The sequence below is a fragment of the Callithrix jacchus genome, chromosome 16, assembly GCF_049354715.1.
Source record: "Callithrix jacchus isolate 240 chromosome 16, calJac240_pri, whole genome shotgun sequence".
NCBI lineage: Eukaryota > Metazoa > Chordata > Mammalia > Primates > Cebidae > Callithrix > Callithrix jacchus.
This window is the reverse complement of record NC_133517.1, coordinates 90,595,290-90,610,345: the sequence shown is the minus strand read 5'-3', so window position 1 is coordinate 90,610,345 and position 15,056 is coordinate 90,595,290. Positions and strand designations below refer to the sequence as shown.

At 36.4% G+C, this 15,056-nt stretch overlaps 1 protein-coding gene across 22 annotated transcripts in view; it reads left to right on the top strand.

The window, feature by feature from the left end:
* Window positions 1–15,056, top strand: part of OXR1 (oxidation resistance 1) — a 484,621-nt gene that overhangs the window by 168,186 nt on the left and 301,379 nt on the right. For 2 of the 22 annotated variants that reach the window (XM_054246335.2, XM_054246333.2), the window contains exon 1: window positions 7,878–11,831. The exons of the other annotated variants lie outside the window; for them this stretch is intronic. In XM_054246335.2, coding sequence (XP_054102310.1) covers window positions 11,800–11,831 — 32 coding nt within the window. In that variant the 5' untranslated portion in view covers window positions 7,878–11,799. Of the gene's footprint in view, window positions 1–7,877; window positions 11,832–15,056 lie in introns of those variants that run through there. 22 annotated transcript variants of the gene reach the window in all.

Genomic DNA, 15,056 nt, shown 5'->3' with positions numbered 1-15,056 from the left:
GAAAAAAACGTCTGACTGAGAGTGGTGCTCCTCAGCAGTCAGACTGCATTGGGATTTTCAAGGTAGACAGCAGTTTTAGAAACTCTAGGATGTAAGCAGAAAAAAAAAAAAAAGGAAACTCTAGGATGTTATCTAGATAATGATAGTCTTTATAATTTATTGGTTTATTCCCACACCCACACCCTCCCCAAAACAGCTATGGCCTAATAAGCTCTGCTTTGATTAAAAGAGTACAGTATTTTCTGGACAGTTGTGCTCAGGGCTGCCATATGGACCACTGCCCAATTTGTACTCAATCCTAATGTCACAGGACAATCAGCTCAATCTCTAATGAAAATGTGATGTTTTTTCTATGTATACTGAAAGTACTGCTGATTTCAGTAGTAGAGAAATTATGTGATACATTATTCCATGGTAAACTATTTGGTATGTAGTTAAAGAATAAAAAGGTACTTCCATTCCTTTCTAGTTCTGGATGATAGAATAATTTCCAATTTATCAAAATTTGACTGTTAAAACTTACTGTAGCCCTAGGCATGCATCTAAAACATATCAAGCCACTAATGAATAGCTTACTAGCCACAGTTTCCAATCTCATTTTTTTCTTTCAGGAAGGTGTAGGATTTGGTTTGTAATTATTATCTCCTTAGACATAGAAAATTGAAAAATAATATTGATAGTCAGCAGTTGGGATTTTTGAGTAATAATTTAATCTTTACTCTTTGAAAACATATTAAAATATAAAGCATTCACCAAATTGAAATTAAAATACCAGTATAGCATGTTAACCTAGATGATAGGAGTGTTTTGTCACCAATTATTATTCCCAGGTTAAATGTATAAAAATAATTGGTACTTCCCCATTCTTACCATATTCTCAATATTAGTATTAGCCATTGCTTAATTTTTAATAGCTGAGCTTGAATTTATAAACTTGTGTTTAAATTTTTCATTGTTTTCTAAAAAGATAGTATCATCAGCTAGGGTTTTAATGGTTTTGGATTTTACATAAGTCTTTAGTCCATCTTTAGTTAATTTTATATAAGATGAAGGAAGGGATCCAGTTTCAGTTTTCTGCATATGGCTAGCCAGTTTTTCCAGCACTGTTTACTGAATAGATCCTTTGCCCATTGCTTGTTTTTGTCAGGTTTGTCAAAGATCAGATGGTTGCAGATGTATGGTATTATTTCTGAGGTCTCTGTTCTGCTCCATTGGTCTATATATGTGTTTTGGTACCAGTACCATGCTGCTTTGGTTACTGTAGCCTTGTAGTATAGTTTGAAGTCAGGTAGCATGATGTCTCCAGCTCTGCTCTTTTTGCTTAGGATTTTCTTAGCTATACAGGGACTTCCTTGATTCCAGGTGAAATTTAAAATAGCTTTTTGCTAATTCTGTGAAGAATGTCAATGGTAGTTTGATAGGAACAGTACTGAATTTATAAATTACTTTGGGCAGTATGGCCATTTTCATGACATTGATTTTTCCTATCCATGAGGATGGAATGTTTTTCCATTTATTTGTGTCCTCTCTTACTTCCTTGAGTGCTAGTTTGTAGTTCTCCTTAAAGAGATCCTTCACATCAGTAGCTAGCTGTATTCCTAGGTATTTTATTCCCTTTGTAGCAATTGTGAATGGGAGTTCATGATTTGGCTCTCTGCCTGCCTATTGTTGGTGTAAAGGAATGCTTGTGATTTTTGCACATTGATTTTGTATCCTGAGACTTTGCTGAAGTTGCTTATCAGTTCAAGAAGTTTTGGGACTGAGATGATGGGTTTTCTAAATATAAAATCATGTCATCTGCAAACAGAAACTACTTGACTTCCTCCATTTGAATACCCTTTATTTCTTTCTTTTGCCTGATTGCCCAGGCCAGAACTTCCAATACTATGTTGAATACGAGTGGTGAGAGAGGGCATCTTGTCATGTACCAGTTTTCAAAGGGAATGCTTCCAGCTTTTGCCTATTTAATATATATTGGCTGTGGGTTTGTCATAAATAGCTCTTATTATTTTGAGATATTTTTCATCAATACCTAGTTTATTGATGAAAGAGTTTTTAGCATGAAGCGATGTTGAGTTTTATCATAGGCCTTTTCTGCATCTATTGAGATAATAATGTGGTTTTTCTTTTTGGTTCTGTTAATGTGGTTCATTATGTTTATTGACTTGCATATGTTGAACCAGCCTTGCAAGGACAAAGTTTACTTGATTGTGGTGGATAAGCTTTTAGATGTGCTGCTGGATTTGGTTTGTCAGTATTTGATTGATAATTTTTGCATCAATGTTCATCAGGGATATTGGCCTGAAGTTTTCTTTTTGTCTTGTATCTCTTCCTGGTTTTGCTGTCATGATGATACTGACTTCATAAACTGAGTTAGGGAGGAGTCCCTTTTTGCAATTGTTTGGAATACTTTCAGAAGGAAGGGTACCAGCTCCTCTTTGTATTTCTGGTAGAATTCAGCTGTGAATCTGTCTGGTCCTGGGCTTTTTTTGGTTGGTAGGCTATTAATTAATTACTGCCTCAATTTCAGAGCTTGTTACTGGTCTATTCAAGGATTCAACTTCTTCCTGGTTTAGTCTTGGTAGGGTGTATGCATCCAGGAATTTATCCATTTCTTCTAGGTTTTCTGGTTTATTTGCATATAGGTGTTTATAGTAGTTACTGATGGTAATTTGTATTTCTGTGGGGTCAGTGGTGATATCCCCTTTATCAGGTTTTATTGTGTCTAGTTGATTCTTCTCTCCTTCTTTATTTTTCTACCTATCAGTCTATCTATTTTGTTAATTTTTTCAGAAAAACCAGCTCCTGAATTTATTGACTTTTTTGAGGGTTTTTCATGTCTCTATCTTCCTCAATTTTTCTCTGATGTTAGTTATTTCTTGTCTTCCTCTAGCTTTTGGATTAGTTCGCTCTTGCCTCTCTAGCTCTTTTAATTTTGACATTAGGGTGTCAATTTGAGATCTTTCTGGCTTTCTGATATGGGCATTTAGTGCTGTCAATTTCCGTCCTAACACTGCTTTAGCTGTGTCCCAGAGACTCTGGTACATTGTCTCTTTGTACTCATTGATTTCAAAGAACTTATTTCTTTCTACCTTAATTTCATTATTTACTCAGGAATCATTCAGGAGAAGGTTGTTCAATTTCCATGAAATTTTGTGATTTTGAGGGAGTTTCTTAATCCTGAGTTCCATTTGAATTGCACTGTGATGTGAGAGACTGTTATGATTTCAGTTCTTTTGCATTTGCTAAGGAATATGTTACTTCCATCTATGAGGTCAGTTTTAAAATAAGTGCCATGTGGTGCTGAGAAGAATATATATTCTATGGATTTTGGGTAGAGGGTTCTGTAGACATCTACTATGTTCACTTAATCCAGAGCTGAGTTCAAGTCCTGAATATCCTTGTTAATTTTCTGTCTCATTGATCTAATACTGACAGTGGGGTATTAATATTTCCCACTATTATTGTATGGCAGTCTTAAGTTTTTTTGTAGAACTCTAAGAACCTGTTTTGTGGATCAGGGTGGTCCTGTATTGGGTGCATAAGTAGTTAGAATAATTAGCTCTTCTTGTTGAATTCTTCCCTTTACCATTATATAATGCCCTTCTTTGTCTTTTTTTTATCTTTATTGGTTCAAAGTCTGTTTTGTCAGAGACTAGGATTGCAACCCCCACCCTTTTTTTTTTTTTTTTTTTTTTTGCTTTCCAAGGCAATTCCATTCAGGACATAGGCATGGCAAAGACTTCATGACTAACATGCCAAAAGCAATTGCACCAAAAGCCAAAGTTGTCAAATGGGGTATGATTAAACTAAGGAGCTTCTGCACAGCAAAATAAATTATTATCAGAGTTCACAGGCAACCTACAAAATTGGAGAAAATTTTTGCAATCTAGCCATCTGACAAAGGTCTGATATCCAGAATTTACAAGAAACTTAAACATATTTACAAGAAAAAAAAAAACCATCAAAAAGTGTGCAAAGGGCATGAACAGACACTTATCAAAAGAAGACATTTACATGGCCAAGAAACATGAAAAAAGGCTCAACATCACTGATCATCAGAGAAAAGAAAACCAAAACCACAATGAGATACCTTCTCACACCACTAGAATGGATTGTTAGAGTCTGGAAATAATATTCTGATGAGGCTGTGGAGAAATAGGAATGCTTTTACACTGTTGGGGAGAATGTAAATTAGTTCAACCACTGTGAAAGACAGTATGGCAATTCCTCAAGGATTAAGTACAAGAAATACCATTCGTCCCAGCAATATCATTACTGGGTATATACCCAAAGGAATATAAATTATTCTACTATAGAGATACATGAATGCATATGTTTATTACAGCACTATTTATAATAGCAAAGGCATAGAACCAACCCAAATGCCCATCAGTGATAGACTGGATTATCAAAGTGTGACACATATGCACAATGGAATACTATGCAGCCACAAAAAGGAATGAGAGCATGTCCTTTACAGGCATAGGTGAAGCTGGAAGCCATCATCCTCAGCAGACTAACACACAGGCATAGGTGAAGCTGGAAGCCATCATCCTCAGCAGACTAACACAGGAACAGAAAACCAAACACCACATATTCTCATTCATAAGTCAGAGTTGAACAATCAGAACACATGGACACAGGGAGGAGAACAATATACACTAGAGAGCCTGTGGGGCAGTGGGAGGTGAGGGGCAGGAACTTAAAGGATGCGTCAATAGGTGAAGCAAACCACCATGGCATGCATATAGCTATGTAACAAACCTGCACGTTCTGCACATGTATCCTGGTTTTTTTTTAAAGAAGTCATTTTAGGCCGGGCACGGTGGCTCAAGCCTGTAATCCCAGCACTTTGGGAGGCCGAGGCGGGTGGATCACGAGGTCAACAGATTGAAACCATCCTGGTCAACATGGTGAAAACCCGTCTCTACTAAAAATACAAAAAATTAGCTGGGCACGGTGGCGCGTGCCTGTAATGCCAGCTACTCAGGAGGCTGAGGCAGGAGAATTGCCTGAACCCAGGAGGCGGAGGTTGCGGTGAGCTGAGATCGCGCCCTTGCACTCCAGCCTGGGTAACAAGAGTGAAACTCCGTCTCAAAAAAAAAAAAAAAAGAAGTCATTTTAAAAAAGATAGTTATCAGAAAAATTTAATTACAAAATTCTTGTAGAAAAATATATGTACACACACATACACACACCCTATATATATATATATATATCACACAGTTATTAGCATTAAAAATCACAGTATTTAAGAACAAATATGAATAGTTTAGATATGATGTTAGGCAATAGACATTAGGAATTCAAGGAGAGTTCTTCTGATGTTTCTAAATCCTTTGTCTAATAGGTCTACCAACAGAGCCATTTATTTACAGGGAATTAAATGGAAACTGCTAAAGCACTCCTGATAATCTCCACCTACTATCCTGTTATTAAGGAGCCTTGCAGTAGAGTGAAGTAGACAAACACACTTATCTTACCTATTTTATTTCTAGTTATAACCACATGGACTAGTGATACTTTTGCCATCATTTAAGAGGCTTTATGTAGCATGAAAGACCAAAGAAGGGTGAAATCTGAATCATTATAAACCAAACCATAATATAGAGGTGAAAAGTACCATGAGTCTTAAAAGCTTTATTGTAAGTGCCCATCCAAACATTAGCATTTTTACAGTGCCAGGTGAATTCATCTGCTGGATACTGAAGCATGCTGTCTGGTGCCTGCAGTTTGAGAACTGCTCATTATTAACTTGGTCATGATTCAGGGCAGCACCCCAGCTGCACCACTTCCAGCTTGTGCTAAAAGAAGACTAGCCTCATTACCATGCCTGTCTCTTATGCATCCTCTAACCACACTTAATTACCAAGCCATCATTTTTACCGTCATTCCCATCCATGTCCATTATCCATTGCCTATTTTAGATCTTATTTACTTTTTAAGTATACTCTAGATGTCCACTTAATCACATTCTATCTCAATAGAAATGTTAGGAGCAGAAATGAAAGGACATTCATACTAATTAATTCACAGCTTAACCCTATTTGTGACAAATCATATCTCCTACTTCTCTTAAAGGGCAAGAAAAATGCAGCTCCTCTTAGAGGACAGTGGCAAAAATGAAATGTTTGTGGAGCCAGGCTACGTCCTTTCTTAAAAACAAGTTGGCTTTGATTTGACCCGCGTTGGACATGCTGATTAACAGGAGCATTAACAAGATCAGGGCCTTATAATTCTTTTCAGTCCCTACTATCTGCAGAGGGAAACAATAAGAGCCCTTTCTTACTAGGCTATCAAATAGAGATTGGCTTTGTGACAGTTTTCTTTCCGATCCAGGCAGATGAATGAGAGTGAAAAATATGAGTGTGATGAGAATCGGCTTGTCTCCTCATCCCTGATACCCTCTAGAATTCTGGAAGGTAGACCCTTGTGTTCACATGTGGTTTCTTAACAAATTAGCTTGTATTTCAAGGACATTGCTCGGACTCATTTCTACTTTTCTTTACAAGTTAAGGTGTGGAAATATCCTGGGGCTATCCCGTTTCATGACTTCTCTGAATTTCTAAGTGGGGAAATTCCCCACTTAGAAATCACATTTTTGACCAGCCACAGTGGCTCATGCCTGCTATTACAGCTCTTTGGAAGGTTGAGGTGGGAGAATCGCTTGAGGACAGAAGTTCAAGACCAGCCTGGGCAACATAGCAAGACCTCATCTCTACCAAAAATACAAAAATTAGCCAGGGAGGGTGGTGTGTGCCTGTACTCTCAGCTACTCTGGAGGCCAAAGCAGAAGGATCACTTGAGAGTTTGAGGATGCCGTGAGCCAAGATTGTGCCGCTGAACTCCAATCTTGGCAACAGAATGAAACCTTGTCTCAAAAATCAAACTTAAACAACAACAAAACAAACAAAAAAAGGAAACCAAATTTTTGTGATGACCTCTGGTGGAAGAAAACTTAATAAGCTTTTATCCCACCCTCAACATATTCCTTAAAAGACACATGGTATATTCTTTCTGGTAGTTCTATTTGTCATAATGCTGCATAATTTATAGCTGAAGACCATGTTTACAAATTTTGTATATTATCATATACCTCTCTTATTTACAAAATACATTAAAAGTCAAATGTTACTTTGAGAGCATCTTAAACTTTTGAGGGTATTAATTTGACTTTTGGTAACTGAGGCTTATCTCTAGTAGAATGCTTCACAATAAATCATTGATCTATCTTATCTAAGTGTTTTTCTTTTAACATAAAAAATAATGATCTGGTGATATAAAGGGCTCTCCTGAAAGCAGTATATCAAGGGGAGGGAAGTAGCGTAAAGTATTCAAGTAGTCAGCATTGGAGTCTTATAGGACAAAATTCAAATTTTATCTCTGCCACTTACTAGCTGTGTAACTGTGGGCAAGTTCCTCAACCTCAGTAATTTTCTACTGTTTATTCTGTTCGATGGAAATACAAATAGCACTTTCCTTATAGTCCACTGTGAGATTGATGAAGTCATGCATTTAAATCACTTACCACAATGCCTACCTAGCACATTGTAAAGACACAATGAATTATAATGATAGCAGTGTCAATGCCAATATTCTGTGTTCTTTGGTTAAAACTCTGATATAGGCACTATCTCTAAATCGCTCCTATGTTTTCCTTGTAGTGCAAAGAAAAATGCACTTCCAGAAGCATCTTTCTCACGTATCTGAAGAGTCATCGTATTTAACTCATGCCCCTCTTTGTTTACACACTGAAAGGCATATTCTTTGAGCAATAACAGCTTGCTACATGGGATTTGCCTTAGATATTGGTCTGATACCAGCACCACCCCACAACAGCCAGGCTCCTAGCTGAGGTAGTGGGTGGAGCTAGCGAGACATCAAGTACTGGGCTCACAGGTAACAGAACTCTGATCAGATGTGACCCAGCTCCCACACAGATATAAGGTTGCCTGCTTGCCTGCACAGAAATGACGAAGGACAAAAACAGCCCAGGGTAGGTGGGATCTACCAGCCTCCATCTGTTGTTACTTCCTGTGTTATGAAGAAAACGTTTCCTAGTTCCATTATGAAATAGCTCTCTGATTTCTGTGCAAATGAGAAATCAAATCTTTGTGCTTACGGGACCAAACAGATGGATTTCTGTTGCCATTTGGTTCTTGGCGAAATGGGACCGTGAACAAGGCAGGCTGCCAGAGACATAGGTATTAAAGGAAGGAAAACCCTTCTGATATGTTTCCTGCGCAGTATTCATTGCATACGATCCCTTTCAAAGCCATAGTTCTTTGTAATTTTTAAATGCTGTTTTTCCTAATTTCAACTCGGCACCATCTATCATTTATGAATACAGTTTTATTGTATGGGTTAAGCTGTTTTAAATGGCATAGGGAGGTCATTATAATCTGTGTTCTCAATTAAAATATATTAAGCACTTATAAGTTTCAGTATGTTGTATTCAATTTAAATGTATTATTTAAAATAATCTAAAATGACCCGAACAAACCAGAATCATGACAAATTGTTTTCTATATTATTCTGTGAATTAGAGTTTCAACAACTTACTATTTTAAACTAATAATATCATAGGACTAGCAACAAAAATTATTCCATATTCTTGCTTTTCAGTTGTTACAGGCCTAGACCTCATTACAGGCATAGGCCTCATTGGCCTTGATAGATGACCAGGTGCTCTTTTAGAACAGCAGATAAAACAAAAGTGCAGAAATCTCCTGCATCTGAAAGCAAACTACCTTTACTCCTGAATTCTCATTATTCTTGACTGTAAGAATACATTTTCTTTTTCATTATTTCTGTCAGACATAGAAAAAAAATCATTGATGTTTTTATCATCATTTATATTTCAAGATTATATTATGCTTTTATATAATTAAAGCTATTTTGTTCTCTGATACAGAGTTTATAGGTGGGCAGGTGAGAAAAACACAATTTTTGAAACTTGAGTACTTAACCAGATTACTTAATTAGCACTCTCTTCTGCCTGGCTTGACATTTATGGTTGATCATGAATTTGCATCTTGGAAGCCAGAAAACAACAATTATCTGGAAACTTAATTTTAAAAATATAAATTTTACCTAACTAATACACATATTTTAGGGGTTGAAATTGCCTCATTAAGAATTAACCTTCCTCAGCTGATGTTACCCCCACCCCCCACCACTTTTGACTCTTTAAGAATAAGAAAAATACTTGCAGTTCTTCTTGCCTTCCTTCCATCAATATTTAAACAAGGAAAACCATCCATAGCTCTGAGCCAAATGCAGCTAGCTACATAGAATATGCTTTAGTCACAGAGCCAACAGAGTTACCAGAAACCTTAGCAAGTTATTCCTTTAGGAATAGTCCCAGATACAGCGCCACTTCTACTCAAAGCCCCATTAAGTGTTGAATGTAGGCTGCACATTTTATGCTGTGTTCTGTAGGCTTTGCCTGGGTCAACACCGTCATCACAACCACTCCTGCAAAGTCTGTATTGTTACACTTGCCATTGTAACAGGTAGTATACTGAGGTAAGAGCAAGCAATTATCCAGCTCCACACAGCTAGAAAATGGTAATGGTAGAGTCCACAGAAGCTTGGTAATAGATTTCTTTTTTTTTTTTTTTTACTATTATTTTTTTTAGGAAGGGAGGAAGGGAGGAAAGGAGGAAGAGAGAGAGGGAGGAAGGAAGGGAGGGAGGGAGGGAGGGAGGAAGGGAGAGAAGGGAAGGAAGAAAATCAGGCAGTGAGAGAGACATTGCCAACCTGGATCTAGAGGTCTACAAGTTGATTTCTTTTTTCTTTTCTTTCTTTCTTTTTTTTTTTTTTTTGATAGAAGGAAAGAAAAAAAAGGAGTGAAGGAGAGGAAGAAAAAGAGGGAGAGAGAACAGAAATGTTGCTTTATTCTAAAAAAAATGGGTATTAATAATGGCCAATCAATATTTCATTTAAACCTGTGAGTAGGTGTGATGTGGTATTGACAAGAATGTATATTTTGTGTATTTAAAGTGGAGAGCTCTATAAATATTTATTAAGTTTACTTGTTCCTGATCTGAGTTCAAGTTCTTGATATCCTTATTAATTTTCTGTCTCATTGAGTCTAAGTCTCTATGTATCTGGGTGTTAGGATCGTTAGCTCTTATTGTTGCACTGATACTTTTACCACTATATATTTATTGCTTTAAAATCTATTTTATCAGATACGAGAATTGCAACTCCTACTATTTATTTATTTATGCTCTCCATTTGGTTGGGAAATCTTTCTCCATCCCTTTGTTTTGAGTCTTTGTGTATCCTTGCATGTGAAATGGGTCTGGATGTAGCATTCCATTGGGTTTTGGCTGTATCTTTTGATTGGGGGATTTAGTCAATTTAAATTTAGGATTATTGCCATTTGATGTTAACTGGCTGTTTTATCCATTCGTTGATGTAAATTCTTCTTTATGTTATTGCTCTTTACTTTTTGGTGTATTTTTAGAAAGGCTAATACTGGTTGTTTCTTTCTGTGTGTAATGCTTCTTTCAGAAGCTCTTGTAAAGCAGGCCTGGTGGTAATAAAATCTCTGAGTACTTGCTTGTTCATAAAAGATTTTATTTTTCCTTCAGTTGTGAAGCTTAGTTTGGCTGGATATGAAATTCTGGGCTGAAAGTTCTGTTCTTTAAGGATGTTGAATATTGGCCCCCATTCTCTTCTGACTTGTAGAGTTTCTGCTGAGAGATCTGCTGTAAGTCTGATAGGCTTCCCTTTGTAATTAACCTGACCTTTCTCTCTGGCTGCCCTTAGTATTTTCTCCTTTGTTTCAACCCTGGTGAATCTAACGATTATGTGCCTTGGGGTTGCTCTTCTTGAGGAATATCTTTGTGGTGTTCTCTGTATTACCTGGGGTTGAATATTGTCCTGCTTTGCTAGTTTAGGAAAATTTTCCTGAATAATATCCTGAAGAATATTTTCCAGCTTGGATTCATTCTTTCCATTGCATTCAGGTACACCTATCAAACGTAAATTTGGTCTTTTGACATAGTCCCACATTTCTTGGCGACTTTGCTCATTCCTTTTTATCCTTTTTTCTCTAATCTTGTCTTCTCATTTTATTTCATGTTGGACTTTGACCTCTGATATCCTTTCTTTTGCTTAAACAATTCGAGTGTTTAAACCTGTGCATACTTCTCAGAGTTCCCACATTGTATTCTTCAGTTCCATTAATTCATTTATATTCCTCTCTAAGTTGTCTATTCTCATTAGAATTTCGTCAAACCTTTCTTCAAAGTTCTTAGTTTCTTTACGTTGGGCTACAACATGTTCTTTTCACTCACAGAAGTTTCTTATTATCCATCTTTGGAAGCCTGATTCTGTTAATGGGACGTGTCATTCTCCATCAAGCCTTGTTCCCTTGTTGATGAGGAATTGTGATCCTCTTCAGGGGGAGACACATTCTGATTTTGAGTATTCTCAGCCTTTTTACACTGGTTTCTTTCCGTCATTGTAAATTTATCTACCTGTCATCTTTGTAATTACCAACTTTCAAATTAGGTCTCTGAGTGGACTTCCAAGTTGTTAATTCCCAGGGCCGAAATATGAGCAACCCACTGCGCCAGCCAAAACAGCAGCATTAAGACTGATGGTGCTTTTCTGCCCAGGAATCTCCAGTCTGGCTTCCTTCTTGAGTCCGTAATAGGCAACTCTGCCTTCCCGGAGCTCAAAACCTCGGTCAGAAGGGGAACCGGTCCCGTTTACTCTGCACCAAGAGCTGCCGTGCCGAGGTGCCGGCTACGCTGGCCACAAGAGTCATGCTGGCGACCCATGCAGCTCCTCCACTGGGAATCTTCTGCTCCGTGAGTGACAAAAATTTGTCTGAATGTGTGGTGTCCTCTCGTTCTCTGCGCTTTCACTGGGAGCTGCAATCCCAAGATGTTAGCGAGCAGCCATCTTGGATCGTTCTGGTAATAGATTTCTTAAAAATTAAAACAAAGTCCATTCCAAATTACTTTTTAAAATCCATTTTACATTTCCTTCATTAGATATTCAAATTATAAAATATGTGCATATTGATACAAATAAAAGAAAATCTTGATGCATTAAGAGGATTTCTTTTATTTTTATTGTTTTCTTTTAATTTTTTTTATGTGTCCCTTGGAGTCAGTAGGAGCCATATCCCCTCTCTAATCCTACTCTCTGGGAATGGAGAACACTTTCACATATTTTTCATGCTTACCACATGTATGCCATCTCACAGGCATACACACTTTTAAACAAAAATAAAGGTATACCATAAATATTACTCTGAAACTTGATATTTCATCAAGTCATACATTATAGGGCTTTCTCCAGGCCAACAGAGTTATAGCTGAGCTTTGCATTGGTGCATAATATTTCATGTGATGAATGAATCATAATTTATTCATGCAATGTTGGATGTTCAGATAAGAGAATGATCAGTTGCCTGAGTGTTTTTAAATAGACACCTGACAGAAAGAGTGCAATGAGCCAAGTGCTTTTACCAAAGCTAAGGACTGATTATGAAGACATTCCTCATAACACTGTAATTTCTTAGTGATTAAGTGATCAAAATTATGCCTGGCTACCTCCCAAGTACTCATTTCTTAAATTACTCCATATCACCTCAAAGAATGTGGTAAATCTTTTCATATTTGTCTGTGTAGTATTTTCAGTTCAGATTCTTTGTAGCAAATCATAAGAAATTGGGTACATTTAATATTAAATTTTCATTGCTGGAAATGAAATAAAACCACTATAGTTTTGCAGTTCCCAATTATGGGTTGAAAAGGAAAAGGAAAAGCAATCAAAATAAGAAGCAGAAAATGAGAGGCAGCTCTGAAATCAACATATTGCCTAGGTCGTTCTCCCTGAGAGTCTGCTCTCCTTGGCTGATGCAGCAGCAGTGCACTGTACACAACAAACTGTCAATCCCAAACTTCTTGTAAGGTCAACTAGCCTTCCAAGTAAAACAGAGCAGATCTTTTGAAGCCACCTATGTATCTCTCGAGTATACGAGTGTGATTATTTAAATGCTCTTATATTTTCATTTTACAGAGCTCTAAAAGAGGGCTTTTTGTTTTTGTTTTTAGTTTCAGTTTTAAGGCAAAACAAAGCTTCAACACCAATTAATAATTTGCCAATGCACCTCAGAAAGGCAATTCCTCATTATTTTATTTCTTAAAAACTAACAGCTTATCTAGTCATTTCCCTAACTTTTCTTGCTTCTAGAACTGAAGCAAATTGGCTAATTTGGTAGCATTCTGTAAAGCAGCAAACTGTGATATTCAGTGAAGTTCTCACTGCAAATTGGGAACCCAGAAAAAATATAACATGTTCTTTGCACTCCTGTGGAATCTATCCAGGCTCGATGTTGAGCTTGACTCTATTCACAGCTCCAGTGTCTGTGAAACAAATATTCTAATGTCTAAATGAAATTGTGCTCATTCCCTCAAGGTTTAGTGTAACACAATATACTCTTGAGGTGATGACAAGAATGCAGTCACCTGAGCATGTGAGTTTTCATGTTGATACTATGAACATTCCATTCTTGACTATGTGAAATCAAGGGCCACATCTGAGTGTGGGATATGTGCAAACAGTTTCACTTATTATCATTGCAGTTGGAAATATTATAAGCATATATACTGGTTCTAATATATGTTTTGTATATGCAGATGAATTCTGCCCATTTACAAACAAAACAGTTATCTGCAGAATACATTATAATTTTCCGTCTTATTCATGAATCAGAATAGAGTTAAGGATGTGTTCTTTTAGCTTTAACATTTTAAGCAATTTTGTATACACATAATCATTTGATTATATCATTTGATATACATTTCAATCATTTGATTGAAAGCCAGTTAGTTTCAGTTTATATAATGGCTGTTTTAAATTCAGAATAACAAGAAATTTTCTTTTTTCTTTCAAATATCAGTTTTGATGATGTTAAACTATGCTGGTTGAAAACTTTATGATTTTAAAATAGCACAGAGACAGAGGCATTATGTTGCTTGATATAATATAAAATTTCAATTGTTTTCTTGAAACACTTGTCTCTGTTGAGATTGCCAATAGAAGTTTTAAGTATTGTGCATATATTTCCAATTTGGTTCTTCATACATTTTCTTAGCTTTTATTTTTTGCATGGCCCTTGGCTTTTTTAAAAATAAGAATATTCAAAAACTGAATGAAACAGGATTCCTGCTTTCCAGAGTTTTACAGGTTAGTGTGTGAGACTGAGAGTTACATGCTTAAAAATAATAAATATGATGTAACAGCCAGAAGGCTGCTACTGCTCAAACAGTAGGGAATTAAAAACATATGAGAATGTGAACTGATTTGGGGAAGGGGAGCAAATTGACTAAATGTCCACTGTGTGTTCACTTCAAGGTCCCAGAGGCTACCTGACATATTATATGCCAGACACATGGACCATAGTCTAGCTCCTAACTCCATCTGCATTTGGTTTCTGTCTGGTAAGCTCATGTATAACTACAGACTCAGGACAAAGAAGTCATTAATTTTTCAACGGTAAATTAAAGATGATACAAGATGGGTACTGAACCCCACAAATATCCAAAAGGGAAGTATGATATTAACTGAATTTTTTATTCCATTGCATTTTCTGAAATCTGTGAAATCCATGTAAGTCTGAGCTTAAAGACAGCACTATCTTTTAAATTACCCTATAAAAGGACAGCAAACTAAAATGTTTATGTTAAAATAACCATTAACCACATATATATCCAAAAATTCATTATATATATGTAGTTTCTTTAAAATATAATGCTCAGAAATATTAAAGAGTAACTTTTAATTAACAGGAAAATTGTTTCCTATCTTATTACCTTTACCAAAAAATAAAAATCACCACCAGCAACACTCTGAATCTATGGATACCTTTTCTTTCTGTTACATCAAAGTGCATCATGGAATAATTCTGAAAATAGGGCCACCCACTCTACTTGATAATGGACTTTTAAAGAAACAAAAGTGTAACTTGGTCACCAGTTTGCTGCTCCTGGAATTTTATTTTATGAGAACATTTAAAATTAATT